The 22,795-nt window shown below is 44.7% G+C and overlaps 1 protein-coding gene across 7 annotated transcripts in view; it reads left to right on the top strand.

Moving 5' to 3' along the window:
- BICRA (BRD4 interacting chromatin remodeling complex associated protein) overlaps positions 1-22,795 on the top strand; it is a 43,045-nt gene that overhangs the window by 11,645 nt on the left and 8,605 nt on the right. For 3 of the 7 annotated variants that reach the window (XM_078864593.1, XM_078864587.1, XM_078864586.1), the window contains exons 3-16: positions 1,889-1,934; positions 3,898-3,954; positions 4,962-5,180; positions 6,394-6,432; positions 7,827-8,103; positions 9,235-9,407; positions 10,636-12,075; positions 14,518-15,222; positions 17,035-17,308; positions 17,747-17,874; positions 19,336-19,394; positions 20,393-20,541; positions 21,335-21,429; positions 22,521-22,623. In XM_078864593.1, coding sequence (XP_078720719.1) covers positions 1,889-1,934; positions 3,898-3,954; positions 4,962-5,180; positions 6,394-6,432; positions 7,827-8,103; positions 9,235-9,407; positions 10,636-12,075; positions 14,518-15,222; positions 17,035-17,308; positions 17,747-17,874; positions 19,336-19,394; positions 20,393-20,541; positions 21,335-21,429; positions 22,521-22,623 — 3,764 coding nt within the window. The remainder of the gene's footprint in view (positions 1-1,888; positions 1,935-3,897; positions 3,955-4,961; positions 5,181-6,393; positions 6,433-7,826; positions 8,104-9,234; positions 9,408-10,635; positions 12,076-14,517; positions 15,223-17,034; positions 17,309-17,746; positions 17,875-19,335; positions 19,395-20,392; positions 20,542-21,334; positions 21,430-22,520; positions 22,624-22,795) is intronic. The other 4 variants (XM_078864591.1, XM_078864592.1, XM_078864590.1 and 1 more) reach the window with 2 other exon arrangements.

Genomic DNA, 22,795 nt, shown 5'->3' with positions numbered 1-22,795 from the left:
TTCCTGATTGACACACAATCAATATTGTTCATCATTTCATAATAATGTCTGCATTTAGGGTCTCTTGTGTTGGGGTAAATGCTGTTAGTGATTACCTATTAAGACTGGCATAGGGTATAGAGGGGGTGGTGTGGCCAATAACAAAAGTACCCCCTTTGTCTCCCCAGTACTAATGTTTATACACCGCACCAGCTAATCATTTGAGGCCGAGTCAACCTAGGGAAGGCCCAGGACTGGTTCTGATGTCACTTCGTCACTGATTATTTGGCACAGCCAGAAGTTCTAACATTGGACATTGTGTTTAGAGTGGAGTCTGCTCACTACTGTGCCTATTGCTTCCGGGTCACATACAGTACACGATACAAGTCTGCCCGTATTTTATAAATTAACCATACAGCTTGAAACTAGACGGCTCGTGAAAATGTTATCATAGCATTTCGTCATATAACAACACAAAACACCTTATTAATGTGCACAATGATTTACCGTCAAAGTTATGCTTGGTAGATGATTACTGTAATGTATTGTTTCAGTCTGGAAGCCTTGTATTTTCATGTACTGTATGAAATAAAATATCTGAATGGAACATTGCATTCATGTATGCATATAACATATATAACATATTGGGTCTGTTTTTCAACTCGTATTTGATAGTGTTTGGTCTAAAACTGCACATTGGCATATTTTTTTCTTTACAGTATCCCATATGTATAATTATATTAACACAAAGGAATATTTTTTTTCATTGGCCGGTGACAACAGCTGTTGTGTGTGATAAAATAATTAAACACGACCTGCTAATTGAAATAAAAATAGTTTTCAAGTATAAATCGTAGTCCAGGCCTGAAGTCGAGTTACAAATTTAAATCTCGTTTTGCCTGGATAGATCAAAGAGACGTAACCTAATGATCAGGCTCAAACGTTCCTGGTGGCTAGGAGATCGCCCCAGATTTTGAACATTGCATAACCTAAGTAAGAGTATTGTTTCCACCATCTTGTTGGCCATTTCTACCATTTTATTCGCCATCATTTAGAGAAAAAAAATCCTCTTTCTGTTCAAACTTTTTTTAGTGTAATACATCACTGCAATCGACACTGAGTGCTAATTGTATCGTTACTAATCCGAAGTCATGACTTGTTAAAGTTGATTGCTAATATAGTGCATGTGGTGATATCTCTTTGGAAATGTGTTTTGATACAACAGCATGCAGTTTTCCCAGTGTGTCACTTTCTCCATTACAAATGTTCTAAAGCCTTTACGTGGTACCCATCTCTGCATGTAACTAGTGTGACAACATCCAACAATGTCAAAGTGCAGTTTAGATTGCACTGTGTTCCTATGGTTATAGATTTGTAAACAAGGCAGGTTTCACATTGCAGTTTTTTTGTAGTTTGACAGAAGTAATACATTGCTAGGCTTTATCTGCTACTTCTACCATATACGCAACCACCTACAAAATTGTGCATATAAAAATGCTATGTTGTTTTACATGTCACTCATATGGATATATGTTGAACTTGTTTGCACCGTACGTAGTCAACTGTGCTAATTGAACGTGCGGGGGAAGGACAACAAACTAAACATAAAAATCAGTTCTAAAGAAATTAGTTTTCAAACAGGATGGTTTAAAAGTGCATATCTCCAGTGGCTTTCTAATATCAGAAGGAAGTGCGTTCCAGATGGCCGCAGAAGCGCATCTGAAAGCATGCGATGCAGTGACTGTCTTTGTTCGATGGTTAGCCAAAAGCCACTGAGGATGTTCAGTGACAACACATAACTGAGGCCTATGGACATTACTTACACTTTACTTTTTTTTCCACTTAAACTTTGGTACCAGCACATTTCACCTTACCTGATTAATTTTTGTTCCTTTGATTTCTCTTGCAGGGATCCACAGGCCCTGAATGACTTTTTGCACGGCTCTGAACACCCGGTGAGTTTCAGTACTTTGCTCAGCAGGAGCGTCTTTAACTCGCATTGCCCTGTTAAAGGATCGCCAACTCTGCACTTCTTACACCTTAAACAGGAGTGTAGTGCGCTTGGCAGTGTAGTGAATCATGGAATCTGGGGAAATGGCAAACACAGTCAAGTTGATACTGTAAAGCCTAGTTTCTGTAGTCGTCAGCTTGATAACCACATTTCCAAACAATTTTCTACATTTGTCACGTTCATTGCAATTTGCATTCGCCTGTGCACTGGCGTTGGTGTGACATTTGCATGAACTTAGCAGAATTGACTTTGATTTTTTAATTTGAAGCTAGCTGTCTGGTGAGAATATGGAGAACTACCCACCACCCATGAGTGGGGGATCCAACTGGAAGCAGTTGAAGTCATAGCGAAGCAGTTTACAATGGAAATCGCAATCCCATGATCTCGCACGTGTATTTCACTTGTTCTTTTGACGTTTGATATATGATTGACTCGGCTATAAATTGCGTCATGCAAATCGCAGATGTGGTTATATTTGGCTAGGACATATGTTCTGTTGACCTCAAATGGGATATTAACTCCGTATATGAAAGTATGAGTGTTAATGTGCATATTATAAACCACACTTTGATTCAAGTGTCAGCAAATACCCATTTGTTAGATTTTTTTAATGTCTCCATTCCAAAAGGTGGGGAAAATACCCAAGTTATGTTTTTTTGAAGATTTCCTTTATTTACATTTACGATGCATGGTACATTCAAGTAATAAACACATTGTCCGGCGTTACAGGTCGTACGCATCCTTATTAACAAAGCCTCATTGTTGGGATTTGACAGGGTTGGCCGTTCTTTTCTCAAAATAAACATGGGTGGGGAAAAAGGGGTGTTGGAGCGGTGTGAGGAGTAGCTAATATGGGAAGGCAAGGAGCTGAGCATGTTGGCTCGGGTGGTGGTTGAGGGGGATCTCACAATTAACAAGGTACCTGTCCTAGTGACCCTGGGCCCGATGGGCTCAGACGTGAGGGGTGCTTAAAATGGTTATTTAAGAATGGGTCCCATGTTCTTTTAAAGTCTGCCTTTTTACCTTTGAGGATGTATGCCACCCAATTTTTGTAAAGGTATGGGATTGTATCTATCTTCCCACGTAGAATAGAAGTTCCCTCTGGAGAATGATGGACAACCTATCAATGAGAATGCATCCTGTGACAGCCACCTATAAGGCCACCTCGTTACATTATTTGTAGAAAGAGTTTCCGCTGGACAGGCTGTACCACGTGTAGTCCCGAAGGTTTCTTTGGGGGGTGGGCGGCAGGACTAGTTCAGATATTATTAGCCAATGATGTTAGCTGTGGCCGAGAATCAAGCTCGGGTCGTTTGTTCATTTGCGTAGGGCGCTAATCATTGCTCCACCCTACATTCATGAGAATTGTCAAGTTGTAGCAGGTAGTGTTGTGTCCCTTTGTGTACTTTTGTGTAACAAGCAATGCCGCAGTTAAATAAATTGACAATTTTTTCCATTCTGGATTTTGCGATTTGTGGACGAGATTCGTTTCTCATAAATAAAATGATTTTAACCCCCTTGTGGATGTCATATATAGAACAGTATGTACCTATAGTGGTATAAATATTATCGACATGATTTGGAAATAACCAATTCTTACATTCGCTTTATAAGTGTGCGTACTGGTAGCCTAGGAATTTATGTAGCATTACAACTCTACAGCAATCTACTGCTGCTCTGCTGCTGCAACAGGTAGTGCTTTGTTTCCGAATACACTTGTCTAAAACGACCTTAATGGGCAATGCCTTTAGTATTGACAGTTCACTCTGCATCCCAGCGTGTGCTCATTTGACAGACAACGCCACAGCACAATGGGTGGCACCGCGCGCCCCGCGACGTTACGCACGTACGGTAGAGCGGAGTAAGCGGCGTGTGTAACGGACAACATTGCTGCTGTGTTTCGGCAGGAGCTGGACCATGATGATCTGCTAGGGGGCGACGGGGCCGGTCTTTTCGCCGAACTCGTGAGTGCGCCCGGCCTCGTTTACTCCATTTAGCACATTAGGTGGATTGCCTCGCGCGCGCGCGGAGAGCGCTTTTGTCCCCTGTAACCCCATTAATGATTTTTCCTATTCTGACCTGACGACCGTTTAAATGACACAAACACTTGCGCTTGTGCATTTATACATTTTGCAGGCTGTTAGCATCGCGTTTCACGCAGTCTTGTTCCTCGCCTCACAAAGCTAATGCGGCCCCATCAAGGAGATGCGTTGCTCAGTGTACGCTGTACTATTCAAATAGTTAGTTTTTTGTACCTTTTTCATTTTAGCCGAATGATTCTCTTAGTGCTCATTGAGTTAAAGTCTTGTTGTCGCAATTATGGGACTGAGTGATAGGGGCAGTGTCTGTCTAAACCGTAATTTATAGGTTGAGGTGCTTTATTCTATGGAGGTGTTTGTTGTGCCTTCCTTTACATCGATTCTGGCGGCTTTTCGGATCAACTTGATTTTTTTTTATAGAATCCCACGCTCATTGTCTTGGGTATTTTCAAATTTAGGTATATGCCTTCAATCGAGACAAAAAATGCAAATGTGGTGCTTGTAGTCATTAGCAGTGCTCCAGCAGCAAGGAACATAGAAAACATTCGCAATGGGAAGACGTTTACCACAATGGTAACAATTGAAATATTGTAAAATTCATATACTGTAACTAAAGAAACTGAAAGAACCTCCCTCACATCTTGTTGAAAATATGGGTGTGACTACCAGATGAAATATACGTATGCATGTTGAACTTCTGTCACACCGTACATACCCAACCGTGCTTATTAGAGGTGCGATATCACTGCTGTTGTTGTGTAATGTCTAGCAAATGTGGCCACTGCGAGAGAGGTTAAAGTGACTACGTACAAAAAACCATCGCTGACCGTAGATCAAACCAGTATCCTCCACTCACCTCTGCGGCTGCGCACCATATACACAGACTCTACCGTGATGTTTTTTTCTCTCTTTTTCTGTTTCGTCAAACATAGACGTCGGGCTCCCCTGGGAACCACGTGAACAATGGGCTGGGGGAGGCGGCGGGAGGCGGGGGAGAGGACCCCTTCGCCAGCACCCTGCGCTTCCTCGAGGATTCCGATGACGACTTTGACCCCAGCTCCGTGCCGCTGGCGCAGCACACGTCCGGCCAGCCGTGCGACATCCTGCAGCAATCCCTGCAGGAGGCCAACATCACCCAGCAGACGCTGCAGGTGCACACAAGCGTGCCGACTCTTGCACTGTGTGGCTCGCCAGTTTGGTTGTGTTGATGTGAACGGACTTTGTACTTTGGTTGACTGTCCCACTTCACTAAAAATGTAACGATTTGATGAATTCTGATGAAATTTCCAAATTAATTAACAAATTTATATTTGTTGTTTGGCCTTGTGATGCATGTCGACTCTTGTAGTATCTGCAAAGGTTTCCATGAAGCAAATCCCGCATGAATTGGAAATAATCCATTCTTCAATATAATTGAATTGGTGCTGAAATGAATAAAAAAACATCTATTGATCGGCACCCATTTTAAACTGGAAGACGCTGGAAATCGTCTCCCCGACGTGGAAATGTCAGCACAGTGCATGGCCAGCGTGACACGATAGTGACAACGGTGGCACTGTCAAGGCTTGCCCACATTGACCTTGGGTCTGGTTCTGTTGTATTGTGCTTCTAATAGCCAATTTACATCAGCCTTAAAGAAATAGTTGTAACCGACCTATCAACTCGAACAAAAGGTAGAAAATTGTTGTTAGTTTCAGAGTGCATTATTTCAACAATCTTTCGGTATTTTACAAGGTCAACAACATTTCGGGTAATGTACTCGTAGTTAATGTGTCAGTTGGTAAAATTACCAGTGGTACAAATTTTCATTAAACTCTATGCTAAAAACCCATTTTGAGCCTTGTGTGTGAAACATGTTTATTATGCAAATGATATCCATCTTGTGCCCGAATGTTTTGAGCTATAATAGAATAATGAATTAGGTAGTCAATAGTTGCAGCTCTTCATTGAAGTCTGTATCCTCCGCATAAGCATTTTCATGAGCGAATCATATCCTTATAGTTCACCTTAAAGTTGGTTCATTCTTGTAGAGAGAAACCTATATTTGCATGCACCTGTCTTGAAATTATTATAAAAATTTACGAGTTACTAATAAAGAATAGTAAAAAAATGAAAGCTTCTTGCTGCTCAGATGAGTAGTGGGGAGTTGTACTCATACCCTTAGGCTGCCTTGAACCAGGTGTAGAAATTGCACATTTTCGTGGCAGGGGCTGGTCTCTTCATGGGACAACTACTTTGGGCTTGCTACAAAGCCACACATATTTACTTGCGCTGATAGTTAACAAATGATAATCTGTAATCAACTCGGGCTGTCTCGCTATTTATGAAGCCCATGCAGTGTTTATTGTCTATATCATGCTGCAGACGCCATTTTCTTTTGACAGCTTGGCTGACAAGACGGTGGTATGATCGCATTTGGACACGATGAACCCACACTGTTTTGAAAATTACATTGTATCTGGCTAAGTTGTGGAATTTCATTGGCCAATATGTGAAAGTCTACTGGTGAATCTTTTGACATAAACAAAATATTTCTTTGGGACATGTTTATTCACAATTATGGCCAGTAAATATCTTTCCTGGTCTTCTGAATGAATCGTTACATGCCTCTAAATATATATAAACATTTTAACACGCATGTAAAGCATTTGTATTACACAGACCTTACTTGGTCGCATGCTTTTATCACATCTGGGATTCTGCCGTGTTGAAATTTATTTGTGCCTTTATTGCATGTGCAGTATTTTTTGCTATTTCTGTTTCAGCAACATATGCCCAAAGGGGCATATATTTAATAAACAGGCTTGGATGGCTTCCTTTTTGAATAATTCATAGTGTGGCCATACAGATATCCATTACCACTTACGACAGCTCTTTGTTGGAAAGGGCTCATGGGTCGCTGGTTGGGTCTAAATTGACAACGTTACACATCACTGGCCTTGGTGCAACATAAACATGCACATCGTTAAATATACCACCCTTTGATAACTGAAAAAAATTCTCACAATTATGCTCATTTAATTTTCTGTGACGTATATACACGTCATTTTGAGTAACATTTAAAAGTTAAGTTTTCAGTGGAAACACGAGTTAAGGGAAATGGATTAACTCCCACTGCAATTAATGTAATAGGCCTGCTGAGGTGTTACATATCATTCAGCAGCCCATTACGCTACAAATAAATAATCCATCTCCCCTTGCTCACACAAGCAGTGGGTAGTGCTTGCTTCTCTTGGTGTTTCTGAGATGGTGGTGGAGAGTCCATATATGGTAGGGAAGAGCCTTTCCATAGGATAACTACTGGTGACTTTCCCACAAGGTGATACTAATTTTGTAGCCTCCATAAGAACAAACGTCTGAGGAAAATTCTATCTGGGACTAAACCATCAGCCTTTTAATGTATGTATGTTGAACTTCTTTCGCACCGTACGTCGCCATCCATGCTAATCGGAGGTGCGGGGGGAAGGACAACAAATTAAACACAAAAATCTTGAAAGGATCGTACTAAATGTCCAGAAGATAAAATAAAAAATAAAAAGAGGATACAATGTGTTTCTGAAGTGTCAGTACCAAGGCATTATTTTTTATCAGAAAAATAACCTGCAAATTGCCTAAAATATGACTCACTGTTTCAATACCCTTCACACCCACTCGCCATTCTCTTTGAGTTTGCAGCATTTACACGACTGCAGTTCATTTGCTTGACATGCCTGAAAAAATACGCGCCCTTCAAAGCCAGCCACATTTCCAAGTCGTTGTGCTTTTGAGTTAAAACTTTGCTTTCCTGCCCCGCTCAGGAAGCAACGCTGGCGCCGTCCGCTTCGTTGGAGAGCCAGGGCGATGGGGTTGTGGCCGGCGGCGGGGACCCAGCAGGGATGGCACCACACACGCCCGCAGCCGCTGCCGCCGCTGCTGCCGTGCCACCCGTGCAGCCGTTTGTTGCCACGGCGCACCCTCCTGCTGACGGCGCTCAGATCTTTGCTCCGGGTGCAGCTGTTGACCTGGGCGGGCTCGGACAGCAGGCGACCATCAGCCTGGTGCAGCAGCAACAACCCCAGCCCGGCGCGTTCACAGGTGCAACACAATTACCCTACTGAATTCCTCGTATTATTTATACATTTCTCCGGAGAGTAAAACTTGTCCATGGTGTCAATAAAGTTATACAAATCTGGTCACACACTCGCCGAATTTACAAGATGCACCGCCAACTTTTGCTGTAAAATGACACGTGGGGAAATAAATATGTGTTGATAGTTACTTTTAGCTATAAAAGAAGAGCAGTTAGAATTGGTTTACTTCTCCAGTGATAAACTAAGTGTGTCCTCAAAATATCAGGCTAACTCAGCGGTGGTGGGGGGGGCTTCCCAGGTGATCCGTTTTCTATACAAAATCAAACGTTATTTCCATGAGACTCGTTGAAGCTCCATTTGGAGCTTATATTGCGTGTGTTTTTTTTATACAACAGAAATATAAAAAAGGCGATAAAGGTGAAAAACCATCAACTGCTAAAAATCATAATCCAATTCTCGAAGGTGCAATCGATATCTGATCAACAGTAGTTGATATGTAGTACGCTACTAAACTGGGACTGGCTTACAAAGCAACATTGTTGCGCAGCGTGGAGATGCAAATAGCAAGTCGACATTGCTTTCCACTGTTGAGCTTTGCGAGTGCAGTTTTCAAAATGCTTGAATTTTTTCTGACATTTTTAGTTGTCCTAGCCAAAAGCATCCCCCCACCCCATGATATTTGCCCACATTTCAAGGACACAAGATACAGGGTGTCCCAACAGTCAGTGTTCAGGGTTATTTCATTATTTTAACACTGGCATTACACAATTTAATTATTTGTTGTTTAAGTGAATGTTTTATCTATTATTAATATCTATTTTTCTTTGTCCTGTGGGGTTACCTTAAATCTGTCAATTATGAAACTCAAGCAAGAACACTTAATTAATTGAGACAAAATATTATTGATGAATGTTCAAAGAAAACGCTTCTAATATAATTCATCCATACAGTGATCTTCATGGAACATTGACAATGTGATGAATCATGGACAATGTGATGACTCATTTGGAGTCTCCTGTGCATTCATCTATACATCGTCACAGCTTTCACCTGTTCACTTGTTTCTGCGTATTTCTGCTACTTGTCTGCCTGTGCTTCACCTGTACATTGCCTTGTCTGACCCTGCCTTTTCCAGGTGGTGTACCTCAGTTCATCCATCAGCTGGGCATAGGCAATGTGGCCCTGCAGGCTGGTGCCTCGCCCGCTGCGCCCATCCAGGTGCTGGGTCCCTCTGTGGTGGCGCTGGGCCAAGCGGCTGTCCCACCTGTACCGCCACCCTGTGCCAGCCCCCAGCAAGCACAGCAACAGGTGGGTCTCCCTGTCAAAGAATTTGGAGGGGGGTGGGTAGGAATTTCCCACTAGAATCTGTTCGTCGTAGCACATGCCTGTATGTATGTATGTTGAACTTCTATCGCACCGTACGTGTTAATCGGATTCGCGATTTGGAGTCACTGGTTCATGAATCGTGTCGATTTGGGAAACTCATGAACTCGTTTGGCTGTGAGCTGGCTGGACGATATCGGTTCATAAAATGAGTTTGCGAACCTGCCCTTCTTGCTGTGTTATTGCATTGACATCGGCTTGTCAGGCGGAGCTTTGCTCTTCAGTCACAGACACAAACTCGCCAGTGCTTAGGGTTTCCACCTGTCCTGGTTTTCACAGGATTTTCATAATTTAGGGGCTTTTGTCTTTGGACATCTTTAAGTCTTCCCTAGACATGAATAGTCCTGGTTTTTGCCAATTATAAAATAATGCCCCACTCAAGACAATGCATTTACATGTAGCTCTCATTCCACTATTATGAGATACTGTACTCTTATGCCCATGATATATCCTGTGTTTTTTACATGGGGGGGGGTTGCTAATGATGTGGACTTGCCTAATGTTAAATTACGTTTCTACTCAATTTTGGCATGAGCATTTCACATTTTTTTGTTTTATTGCTATGTGATTAATGATTAACACCTTTATAACCGGGCATATGAGAGAAATACCCCTTATGCGATGAAGCAAATGAAAATATATAATTTCTGTGTGACCTCATGACTTAGCTTGGGCCTCCCATAGGTGACTCATCTTATAATCCATCTCTGCTTCAGATGCCGAATAATACTGATTACATATGCAACTATATTTAAATTCAGGAAAGCCTTAATCTCAAGACTAATCTTTCTTTATTTGAATGTTTGGCGAATTCCTGTTAAGCAGAGTTTTGAATGTTGGAGAAAAATAGTGTTCAGCGGAAAAAAACCTAAGTATGGGATAACACTCTAATAGTCCAAACACAGACAGGTTCTTGAACCTGGCTTCTGAATTTCAGTTTGGCTATGTCGCAGGTCATCACGTCTGGGAGTATCACTAAATGTTGAGCCACTGACCCTTGCCTCAAACGTACTGGTTGAAGGCAGCCAAGTGGGGTTCCAGGTTCAACCACCTCATTTACCATGTTGGTTTCAAGAGGTGATTATGCGCTCACCCTTATGGTTTCTCTGCATGCCAAAAGAGGGACCTTTGTCTCCGTGTATCCTGTGTGCAGGGGGGCCTGGTGATTCAGAAGGGCCTGTCGGTGCAGATCCCCACCGTGAATGGCAGCCCAGCGTTGTTTGGAACCAGCCCCGGCCCGGTGGGCGCCCCCGGTGGCCACCAGGCTGCTGCCACGGCGGCGGCTGCGGGGGCTGTGCGCCCAGCATTCGGCGGGCACGTCGCGGTGGTGCCCACTTCTGCGGCACCCCAGGCTGTGGTTTTGCAAAGGCCGCAGACGCCCATCCAGCCCAAGCCGGGCCCCGTCACCATCCAACCAAAGCTGGTGCAGATCAGTCCCAAGAGACCACCGGTGCCAGGCAGCCCTGCGCTACAGATGCCCGGCAAGGGTCAGAAGGATGTGACTGTTCAGCAGCAGCAACAACAGCAGCATCAACATCAACAACAACAGCAGCAGTTCTTGCAAACAAAGGCCGGGCAGAGTACTGTGCTGCAAAATCACCAGAGTACCACTCAACAGCAACAACAGCAGCAGCAGCAACAGCAGCAGCAGCAAGCATCAGCCATCCGTCCCCCCATTAGTCTTCAGATTGTGAACCAGGCAGGCAGTTTTGTCATCCAGCAGCCTGGTGGTACCCAGGGCCAATTCCTCATGCCCGTGTCAGCTGCGGGGCAGACACTTGGTGTTAACGGGCAGCTGTTCAACACGCAAGCCATGAACCAGCTGCTCAGCCAGACCACTGTGAGCCAGTTACTCGGCAACCCCACCGTTTCGCAGTTACTCTCCAACCCAGCAGCGCTGTCGGGGGCACCGATGGCGGCCGGGCAACTCATCTCGGCGCACGGCGGTCTTGGTCAGGTGCTTGGTGGGCACATCTTGACGCAGCAGGGGGCGGCGCAGTTGCTGGCTACCAGCTCGATACAGCTGCAGCATGGCCAGGTGGCCTTCCAGATCCCCGCTCATCAGCCTGGCATGGTGGGTGCTGTGTCCCAGTTCGCCACACTGCCTACGTTTTCAGCGCAGCAAACGGTGGTTTCGGGCATCGGTGGTGGGTGTACGAGCGTGCCTGGGCAGCTGACTTTGCTGGGCGGTGGCAACCTTGCCACTGGAGGCCCCCAAATAACCGTGCCCACTGTAGCGTCGTCACAAACGCAAGCATTGGTTTCGCCACAGCAGCAGCAACTGTCAGTGCCCATAGCTAATCAGGCTCCTGTTTCTATGGCTACAACTGGACCTGTTGGCAGTGACGGGATGTTGGGATCGCCTGCATCGTTATCTCAGCAACAGCATCCAGGACTAACACCGGTGGCATCGGTGGGCTTGAGGCAAGTCTCCATGTCCCCGGTGGGGATGTCCCAGAGCTCGGGCCGGATTACTCCTGTGTCGGATCGAATGACTCCAGCACAGGAGAGGATGACCCCTCAGGGCGGCTCCTTAGCTGGGTCCGTTCCCCCGGCTCCAAGCCCAGACTCTGTCCAGCATCGATACGAACAGGTAAGGGATCATCCTACACGTATGCAGGAAAGCATTCTTGCAAACTCAAATCTTGGTGGGTATTGACATCATGAATTGTTCTGTCTGAAGGTGATACACTTTAGGGTCCCCTTTTTTCAGGGGCTTGTGTGGTTTTAATGTGGTTACCATTTTAATGTGGAAAATGTATGTTGGCTTTAATTAAATATGAGTAAGGTGTTGCTAAATACTTGTGGGAATTGTCGTTATGAATGAGTTCTGTGTCGTGTACATGACAGCAGTGGCACCTGAACTCAAAACTGCGCTTATTTTTAGCCCGACCTGTGCATGAATGAGTCTGAATTTGGTATAGTAGCCCCTCTTAGCATTTATACAGGATCTGAAGCCCTTTCATGTTTGTTTCAAAAGAGTACAGCTCATGAGGTTATTCTGTTACGTTTTGAATATTTAATTAAAATATGGAGCCATAGAGACTGTAAAGTATCAGGTGATTACTCCAAAAGAAGCCTAAGATAAGTGTGAACTGGCAGGCACCTCTTGGTAGCCCCATGTTGGCCCTTTAGAGCAGGGATCCCCAACCACCGGGCCGCGGACCGGTACCGGCCTGTTAGGAATCGGGCCGCACAGCAGGAGGTGAGTGGTTAGTCCGCACGTGGCCCGCCCATTATTTTATTTACCACTTCCGTCCACGCCTCTTTCCCGCACTTCCGCAGTTGTCACAGTTTTGGTAAGCCCGCAAGCTAACCCCTAGCCAAGATGAGTAAAAACAAACGTTGCTGGAGTTACTTATTTGAAAAGGGGAAAAGACCCAATGATGAACTCCCCCCCCCCCCCCCCGGTCTGTGAAAAAATTGTCTTCCACGAAACCGGTCCCTGGTGCCAAAAAGGTTGGGGACAGCTGCTTTAGAGGGCAAGGATCCACGAGCATCGAACAGCCTTTCTTGAGCAGGCAATGCTGTCGTGAGGAGCAAACCTTTCTGGGACAGACCTGGCGGGTAGGGACAGAATCAAAATATTAATTTAAACTGGAGGAATCCGATGAGCTATAACGCTCTTTTTCACAGATGTCCGGTGGTGGCTGATAAGAATGTTACAACAACACAATACAATAACACGATAGTTGTACAAAGTACAAGTAAGGTAAACAAATCACCCAAAAACATTCACATGAAACTAAACCATCCCCATTCGACCAGGCAAAGCCTGCTGAGGTATTAATTCAGAAGTGACCTGGCCACAAATGATAGCTCAATAAAGTGCCTTGTGGAAATTTATAGAAGCACAATAAAATAAAATAATCTCAATTCATGAGACGAGAGTGTCCTTCCAAGAGTGATTCCCACTTCACAGACTGAATATAGGTGTGACCTGCTCCCTCCACGTCCCTTCCACTGTGCAGGGCTGAAATAAAGGTAGGAGGGGGCGCATAATGTTATTTGAGACTGCCTGAAGGGTGACCAGCATACTCGAGAGAAGCTGGGTTCAGGTCCTCTTGTTTGGGAGGCCCTTGCTGTAGTCTTGGATGAGTTCTGTCTCTTATTCCACATTCACTAATGGAATTGCAAAAGGTTCTATACCTGGAAGTGGGTGCAGGAGGTTTTCGAGACACAGAGAGGTACAGGAGCAACTGGAGGGGGAGGGACAGCATCATGATGTACAGAACATGCAGATGGCTGCCTCAGATTAGAAAAACTATTTTCACTTGCCTGGATTGGTCTAACATTGTTTGCGAAGGGGGATGAGCTGATATATGTGGGCTCACCCTCCCTTCCCTTTCTCCATTTTATCTGCAACTGGATAAAAGCGATCATATAAAAATTGATGCATGTGTGGGTTAACTTACACTATCCCAAACAAAAATCTATTTTATATATTGTTGCCCTTTTTTATTGTGTAAAAATAGCCCTGAAGTCGACCTACACACAATGCAACGATGAATGCAGCATGGATATTTGTTGTTGAACAACCAACCTTAATATCATCATTATGAGTGTCATCGTGGCAGTGCTGATGTCACTAACGTAACTCCCACGCATGTTAATAAAACATAATTCCGGTGATATTACTAGCACCATCCTTGAGCATGTGAGTGTAGTTTTAAAGGATTTTGGTATAAACGAAGCTTAAAACTTGTGAGACAGTGCTGGGAAAACGTCCTATGTACTTATTTCTAAAATATGAGGTTTGTTTTTCGGTATCATTGTCTTTTAAAATTGTGTCATAAGTGGTCACAAAGAGCTTTCTTGTCATATCTGAAATTGGTCAAATCTGTGTTTACTGAGATTTTTGTTCCTCAAAAGTCTCAAGGTCAACCAAACTTGTCAGTTCACTTTGGGATGGTTATTCTGGGTTTTACCAAGACCATGTGTGTCAATACGCTTATATTAGTTAGAACAATTTACTCGCTCGTGCATACATAACGAGGTGGTCACATTGCGTTTTCATTTCGATGCGTTTCCACAGACTGTGACCAGCCAGCAGAAGCCGGTGATTGTGACATCGCAGGGTTCATCTCTACCTCAACAGGGGGGGCAACCTCTGGCACCACCGCAACCGGTCTCCGGCCAGACACTCTGCCAGCCCCAGGCCGTGGTGACGCAGGCCATGATGGGCCCAGCTTCTGCCGCCCCAATGATGGGAGGCCAGCCGCCGTCGCAGGGAGTGTTGTGCCAGCCAGGCCTCCAGTCGGCCACCGAGCAGAGCCTGCACGCTCAAGCTGCCATTGCCCAGCAGCTGCAGTTGCAACAGCAGCAGCAACAGCAGCAGCACATGATGGTACAATCACACACGATGGTGGCACAAGTGGCTGGTGGGCAGCCTCAGTTGATGGTGCAACAACAACAGCAGCAGCAAGTGATGGGACAGCAATCTCAGGTGATGGCCCAACAGCAGCAGGTTCTGAGTCAATCTCAAGTGTTGGGACAGCAACAACAGGTGCAGCAGCAGCAGCAACAAATCTTGGGACAATCGCATGTGATGGGCCAGCAGCACGTAATAGCACAGCAGCAGGTGATAAGTCATCCGCCGCAGGCGCAAGCCACGCTGCAGCTAAGGTTGACGCCAGAGCAGCAGCAGAGACTGCAAAACTTGATACTGCAGCTGAAGAACTTGAGTGGCGTGCCCAACCCGAACCAACAGCAGAAGATGCTCATGCAGCACATTCAGCAGGTCAGTATGTGGCATCACTTGGAGGCACGAGGTCCACATTTAAGTGGCTTGTAGCACGGTTTTTTTCTGGTTATGCACAGTAATGAGACGAGAGCTTGCAGGAAGCTACCCATTGGCTAATAGGAGATAGTCTATATAGTATTGGGCTGATTGGGATTGAGGCTACTTCCTGCCTGCAACTGAAGCATAGATGTTAAACAATACTTGTCTTGGAAAATAATATCATTTCGGGAATATACAAAAATGTGGCTTTAAAGCTGGAAGGTGGCCTTAAAATTACATAAAGCTGCTTCCAGTTGAAAATGTATACTACTTTGTATTCCCGAATGTTGCTCTCTTGATTAGTGTCCATTATGTTATTGTGTGACAAGTGAATGTATCAAGGAATTAAATGTGGAAAAATTATATAAAGCTTGAAAATTTGGGAGTTTTTCCGACTGCATTGATTTGGTCTAGTGTGCCTAACCTTAGTAGGACTGCATTCACACCACTGCCGGAGACAATGGGGGGGGGGGTGACACGTGCCCCCCCAATGATCATTGGGGTTTATTAGTAATTAATCCGCATTTTGCGACCCCCACTGCCACTGTGTAGCATATTATCATGTGCCAGGGACTCTATGAGATGATAGGACAATAGTCCTGAGTTCATAAATGGCAATAAGTAATGGCAAAGCAGTTTTAAGTGACTCACAGAATTTTGCGCAGTTGCGTATACAGTAAACGACTTCCCTGAAGGTATTCACCTTCAGCGAGCGCGATGCTGATCACACAACGTGGTTCGAATTCGACCCTCGATCGATGGCTGCGCCATCGCAGCACACGCGTCGAATAAAAAGCAAGGGACAAGTCCTTACTAACAACTCCTATCATTTTTCATTGCTGGAGGGGTTACTCCCCCTACCTGAAAATCCTGGCTCTTGCCATTGATTCACACTGTCCACTTATGGGGTCATGCTTTTGTGTTATGTGGCCTTGTGGTTTATATATATTTACGTCGGCATTAAAAGTATTTTTTTTATTTAAGCTATGTAGTTAAAAGTTATTTTTGCAATGCTTTTCACAAGATTGTGGCGCAACCATTGCTTTTCTTACGATGGCTGTCGGCATGTTTCTCACAGTCTTGAATACCATGCCGTAACCAGCACACCATAGAGCATTTGAATTAAAACGAGAGCACCAAGAAATTTACTTCGAGGCCCTTTACTCTACCACACTGGGGCCCTGGCATCATGTCTATGCACGTCACCCGCAGCCCTGAGTTTCTCGGTACTTTATCATACTAGGGCATGGTGGTGGTTTCTTCACGCTGCTTGTGTCCTGGGCCCAAGGAATGTAGTTACTTCAAGGGAGCTGTGGTGGTGCTCTTGGGGGGAACTACCTTTCCCGATGGGGTTATTTTACGTGACAACCTCTGAGGCAGCAATTGTTCTGTCACAAAAAATCTCGAGTACATAAAATACTGAGGTGCTCTTGACTAGTGGGTAACATGAATAGATGTGATGCTGGGGGGACCCCATTATAGTAGAGCACAGGGCCCAGAAAGGGCCATCTTTTGGAACGATGAGAACATTTTGTTTGGTTACTATGGCATGCTGGTTACGGGATGGTGTTCAAGACTTTGAGGAACTGCTATTGGGCACCTACACAAACCAGGTTTAAGAAAAACTAAATTTGTTATTTATGCAGTTTTGCCCAAGTATGTTTGTGAATCCCTTGGAGATTTCACAAATCCACTTTCATGTCACCCCTCCTGTAGCAGCATAATGAGACATCTTTCCACCTAATCTTCCCCTCCCCTCTGATACTCCAGGAACAACAAAAGATAATTCTTCAGGGGCGGCAACAGGCCCTGCTGCAGCCTACGCCGGGGATGATGAACCCAGGCATGGCTGCCCAGACCAACGCACAGCCCCACCAACAGACTATCATCCTCAGCAGCCCAATGGCACATCAGCATCAGCAGGCGCCTACCATCATGTCGGGTGGTCAGATGCAGGCGATCGCACAGGCCCCCACTGCGCCTGGGCTGGCTGTCAGGCCAGAGATGCAGCAGGGAACACAAATCGGCAAAACTGTTATCATGGGTAAGATACTCATGTGGTGGAGGGGGGAAGGAATTATAATTTTTACGTGTTTTTTTTTTTACCTGAAAATGTATTCCATGTGTGTTACTGGTATAATTTAATCCGACAAATACACTTAAATTCACAGCTCATTGAGCAGTGAATCATCCAGTGTGAGAGAATGGAATCGGATAAGAAAAGCAATCTGACCATATTAGACGAAAGAGTGCTCTACTAAGCAAACAAACAATTTGTCTTGCATACTCTGGCACACTGGAAAATACCCTACAGCTTCAGCTGTGTGCCTTCAAACAATACGAATACTTTTTTTCCTAATGTAACCCAAGTGCCGAAAGAACCACTGCTTCAGAATGTGTACTTGCATGTTTTAAACATGATGTTTCAGTCATTGAATGTGATACAGCAGCGTGATGGTGCTGTGCGTTGCCTTGTGTACAGCAACCCAGCCTGGCCAGATGTCCATGGATGGCAAAACGATGCTGCTGGGGACTTTGGGGACGAGCCAGTCGGGAAAGGGCCAGCCCATGCTGCTCAAGCCTCTGGCTCCACAGCAGACATCTCAGGATGTGAGCCATACTTAGCTGCATTCAACTTGTGCTCAGACAAAGCACCTGTGATCAGTACTTAATGGTAAAGTAGCGTATTTGCATAAGGGATTTAACTTTTCTTATTTTTTTTTGCACAATAATTACTCGTTGATGTAATGTCATTCATTCATCTGTCTTTATAGCAATGACTTAGTCCGGAGATTTCTATAAGGATCCTGTAATTTTCTTTCAAAAAGTATTTTGCTTGTGGGAGAGCTTAGGTGGTACCCAGATAAAATCCATGCATATAGAGAGTAACTGACTTTATTGCTATCAGCTGCCCTACTTTTCGGCCTCGTATGTTTGAGAGTTTAAAAAAATGCACGTGTTCTATCCACCCATGATTTTAGATCACTTTATTTTATGTACTGCCATTTTGTTAAAGAGCAGCATAGTTTAGCATTTTGCCATTTGTAGAAACTGTTTTTTGCCGATACAATTAATTAGGACCCTTGTTTTTGACCTAAAAGTGTATTTGTTATATATAAATGTTGTCCTTTCGCACTGTATGTAGCCAAACGTGATAATCGGAGGTGCGGGGGAAGAACGACAAACTAAACACAACAAATAGTTGTAAAGAAATTAGTTTTCAATTTAGATTTAAAAGTGCATCGCTCCAGTGGCTTCCTAACTTGAGTGTATATTTGATTTGCCAGAATGGGCCAACATGGCACCATGCTTTGTGAAATTCAGTATCCAGAATAAAATGTATGTACGTTGTATTTCTTTCGCACCGTAAGTAGCCAACTGTGCTAATCAGCGGTGCGGGTGAAGGACGGCAAACTAAACGCCAAAAGCAAAATGTTATTGTTGCTATCTAATGTGGTGCACTTCACTGTTAGAGTGCATGGTTTAAGTGCTTTGTTGTAATTTATTACAAACTGCATTGCAATACGTATTGCACAAAATCAACACCTGAATTACATTAAACACCTTGAGTTACTGTTTCTTCTCGATTTTACTGCTACACTTATGATTATGCAATATGCTATGTTGCATTATTCTGTTACTCAAGAAGTAGTATCCTTCCAATAAACTACAAATTGCTCACGTTTGTTGGGCATATTCCCAGCTGAGCATTTCAACTTGGGTGTGAGATCTGGCCAGGCCACTTGTGAAAGCTGACTCTGGTGTTGACACGATGGACAGGTGAAATCTGGCACTATTGCCCGGCTGCCCCTAGGGCTGAGGAAGGGACACATACAGATCCACATGTTGAGCAAGGTGTGGCTCCGTTCAGTGCTTCTGCCACCCTTTGCACAGCTCATGAATCCTGGAACACCTTTAAAGCAGTCGGTGGACTTGCGCATTGTGCTCCATTTCCCTCCACCTTGGAAAGATCTGCTAGTTGTAAATAAGAAGGTCGTTTGTAGCTCGATCGGTTGAGACCCACTTGTTGGTTGTCATCGTCATGTAATGAATCGTGTCTGTCTGCGGCAGGAGGGTCACATGGGAGGAGTGAAGCGGACAGCCCCTGTGCAGCTCACCAAAGAGAGCCTGTACGTATTCACTTTCAGGCTCAATATACGCCACGTCAATATACACGTCTTGCACTTATACGGCAGAATGTTATACATCACAAAGAGAATACAGATGGTTATCTATCGGCTTAACTCATACTAATCCCGTGCACGTCCACACTGCTTTGGTGCTTGCCACAGGCCCCCCTAACACCCTATATAAACACGTTGTCTCGTAATAACTCTCTTCAGACGCCTCAGTCATTTTGCTGGAGCAGTCAACACCTGATGACGGTTGCTTTTGTTGCTTCCGAAACGTCGTGATTTAATTTAATGTATTTACATTTTTTACCTACGTGACTTTACCGAAAAAACCAGAGTATGAATCCTTGCAGTAACGAAAACTTCAAATCTAGAATATTATACAATTTTGCTTGTTGAAGCATCTAAATATTATGGGGTAACAATACTTGGGGGAAAGACTTAATTACGAGGGAGGGAGTGACAAAGAAAGAGGAGTGTTTTTTTTCTTTGATTTTTTTAGAGAACAAAAAAAGTATGAAACTAAATAGCGAAATGTACCACAGAGACACAAAGTCATAATTGTAGACGAAAATAAAGACTACATTTTGGATTTGAACTTAAGGGAGTCGACAGTTCTAACGTTTAACAGTGTATGGATAATTTTATTTGATGTCACAACAGAAATTGATTATTGCTGGACAATGTTTTTGTGATCTATAAATGTGCTTTATATAACCCACTATTTTGAAAAGGTTATCTTCGAACTACTTTTATTGGCCGTATAAAGAGAGTTTAGTACCGAATAAAATGTTACTACCTCAGGTGGTAACGACAAGTGATATATCTGGTCTGGCCCCACTATAACAAAAAAATATTGCCGGAGCAGAGGGCACAGGAAGGAGAGTAAATCAAGAAGAGATGGGAAAGCAGGTGGCACAACGTTGTAACGTTTTCCTGGCTCTCTGTCTCTTCACGGCTCGTTGACTGACATTGCTGGGCACGCTTTCCCACAGCTTCCTGGAGCAGCTGCGTAAAGACCAGGAGGCTGTGCTGCAACCCGAGTACCGGCGGCCATTCGGCTCGTACCACGACGCCGTGCGCCGCCTGCTGCCCTACCACCTGTACCGTGGCACCATGCCCTCCATGCATGAGTTCAGCAAAGGTGAGGCACGAGTTTTGTGTGTGTGTGTGCGCATTGGCACTGGGGAGCGGTAGTGTAGCGGTTAGCGCGCTGCGCTATAAACCTGGCGACCCGAGTTCGATTCCCATTCAAGGCCAACACCAGTGACGATTGTCTGAATCGGTCCTGGGCCTCCCCTAGATCGAATCAGCCTTAAAGGAATACCTTTGAGGCCGTGGTGCTGGCCACCCACCCCTGGTGTACCATGTCGCAAACAGCACTTGCCCTAACTGTCTGATATGCCTGTACGGGAGATATTTGTCTATTGCATTGGCACTGACGAGACAAAGGCGGCTAGATATGGTGCTGGTTACACGATACCCTTGTGTGCTGTCTTCACGAACAGCACCTTCCTAAATAGTCTGTATAGGCTGTACACGGGCGTGGTCTGTGTATTTATGGGTAGGTTATACTAACACACACACAGCTGAAGGGTAGTGGGGACTTGGTCTTGCTGTGCTTCACGCATTGTACTTTGAATCTTAATTCATCTCTCGGTCACAAAATATTGGGTGGTAAGTGGTATCAGAACCTCGTCTGTTCTTGCCTTCGGTTTATTTGGCCTTAAAGGATATGATCAACATAAGTATTGGGGAGACAGATTGCCAAGAATATTTAATATTTGGAATCCCCTCTTGTGCCTTGTTAACCTAAATAATTTCTCACAAAACCGCCTTCAGTAGTCCATCAAGCTGACAACGGGGATATTTGTGTTCATGTTTGTACATTTAATTTTGCTTTGTGTAATTATTGACTGTCAATGTTCGAACCGCAGTGGACGAGGAATTTGAGACGGTCTCCACTGAACTGCTGCATCGTACACAGACCATGCTCAACAAGTACCGGCTGCTGCTGTTCGAGGAAGCACGGGTAAGAAAGCTTTGGGATTAACAAGGACCCAGTGTGTAGCTAGGATCTGTTTCTCAAATGAGGGCTTCTTAATTAGGGGTTTGCAGGCTCTTCGGTGAATGGTTGTGAAATTTACACAGAAGAGTTTCGGTGGAAAAATCCTGCATCTGTGCATGACATATTGGCATGATGGCACCACTCTAGTTGTCCACTAGTCTTGCATTAATGATAATACTGGTAGGAACCTCCTGGTTACACCAACCCACAGGGGATTATTGTGTCCGTCGTGCAGGGAGGGGCTGGGTGGGGAGGGGAGGGTGGGGAGGGGCTGGGTGGGATGGTGGGGCTGGGTGGGGAGGGGAGAGTGGGGAGGGGCTGGGTGGGGAAGGGCTGGTCACCCCGTGGTGCCCTTATAAAACTCAACGTTTAACCTACTCACGCCGGCTTGTGCCCGCCCTCACAGTCGGGCATATTTGCGGAATACACCACGCCGCCGGTGACCCTGACCATTGACCGAGCAACCCAACATTCCTACCAGCTCCCTCCGCAGGAGGAATGTGTTAGTCATCACATTGCAGTACATCGCTGGAAGTGTCTACACACAAAACCTATATTAAAGCATGCTGCAGATAGCAAAAATATTGAAAATCCTGTCTCGCACAATCGTATTTGGTGTCGGCTAGGTTGGTGGTTGGTTATCATCCTGTTTGTCTTACTTTCCTTTGAGCTTCTGCACTACATCCATGGTTTAGAATGCTTTAATGCTTTGCCAAGATTTTTTTTTACGTCATTTATGAATTAATAATGAATTGCATGCTGGTGCCATGGCCTACATCCCAATTCGGAAAAAAAAGAACTGCAAGCAAATTATTATTTTACAAACTTAATACTCGCTTTGTAATCTTGGCTTGTCGACAGTTGCCAACAATTTCCTTGCAAAAGAATGCGTGCGTGAAAAAAAAATATTTTGAAGTAACTTTGCCTCTCTGTGTTTTCCTCACTAGTAGAGTAGAATACACTGAGGAAGCTGCCCCTCGGTACAACGGTTGTTCACATTTTAGCATGCTATAGAATGCATCGCGTCTCATCGAGTTCTTGTGTTGCCCTGACAGAGAGAGAGCCCGTCTGCAGAGATGGTCATGATGGACCGAATGTTCATCCAGGAGGAGAAGGCCGAGCTCATGAGCGACAAGCGGCTGGCCCTGGATAACCCTGGTATGTACGGTAGTAGAGGAGAGGAGGGATAGCTTCCCGCACCTCCGATTAGCGTGGTTGTCTATGTACGGTGCGAAAGAAGTTCTACATACGTACGTACATATAGCCCAGATCGTGTTTGCATCATGGTAGCCAAACGGGATTTGGAAAGTTTTTGGTAAGATTTTCATGT

This window comes from Lampetra fluviatilis, chromosome 18 (assembly GCF_964198595.1).
Source record: "Lampetra fluviatilis chromosome 18, kcLamFluv1.1, whole genome shotgun sequence".
Taxonomy (NCBI): domain Eukaryota; kingdom Metazoa; phylum Chordata; class Hyperoartia; order Petromyzontiformes; family Petromyzontidae; genus Lampetra; species Lampetra fluviatilis.
This window is presented reverse-complemented; position numbering and strand designations above follow the sequence as displayed.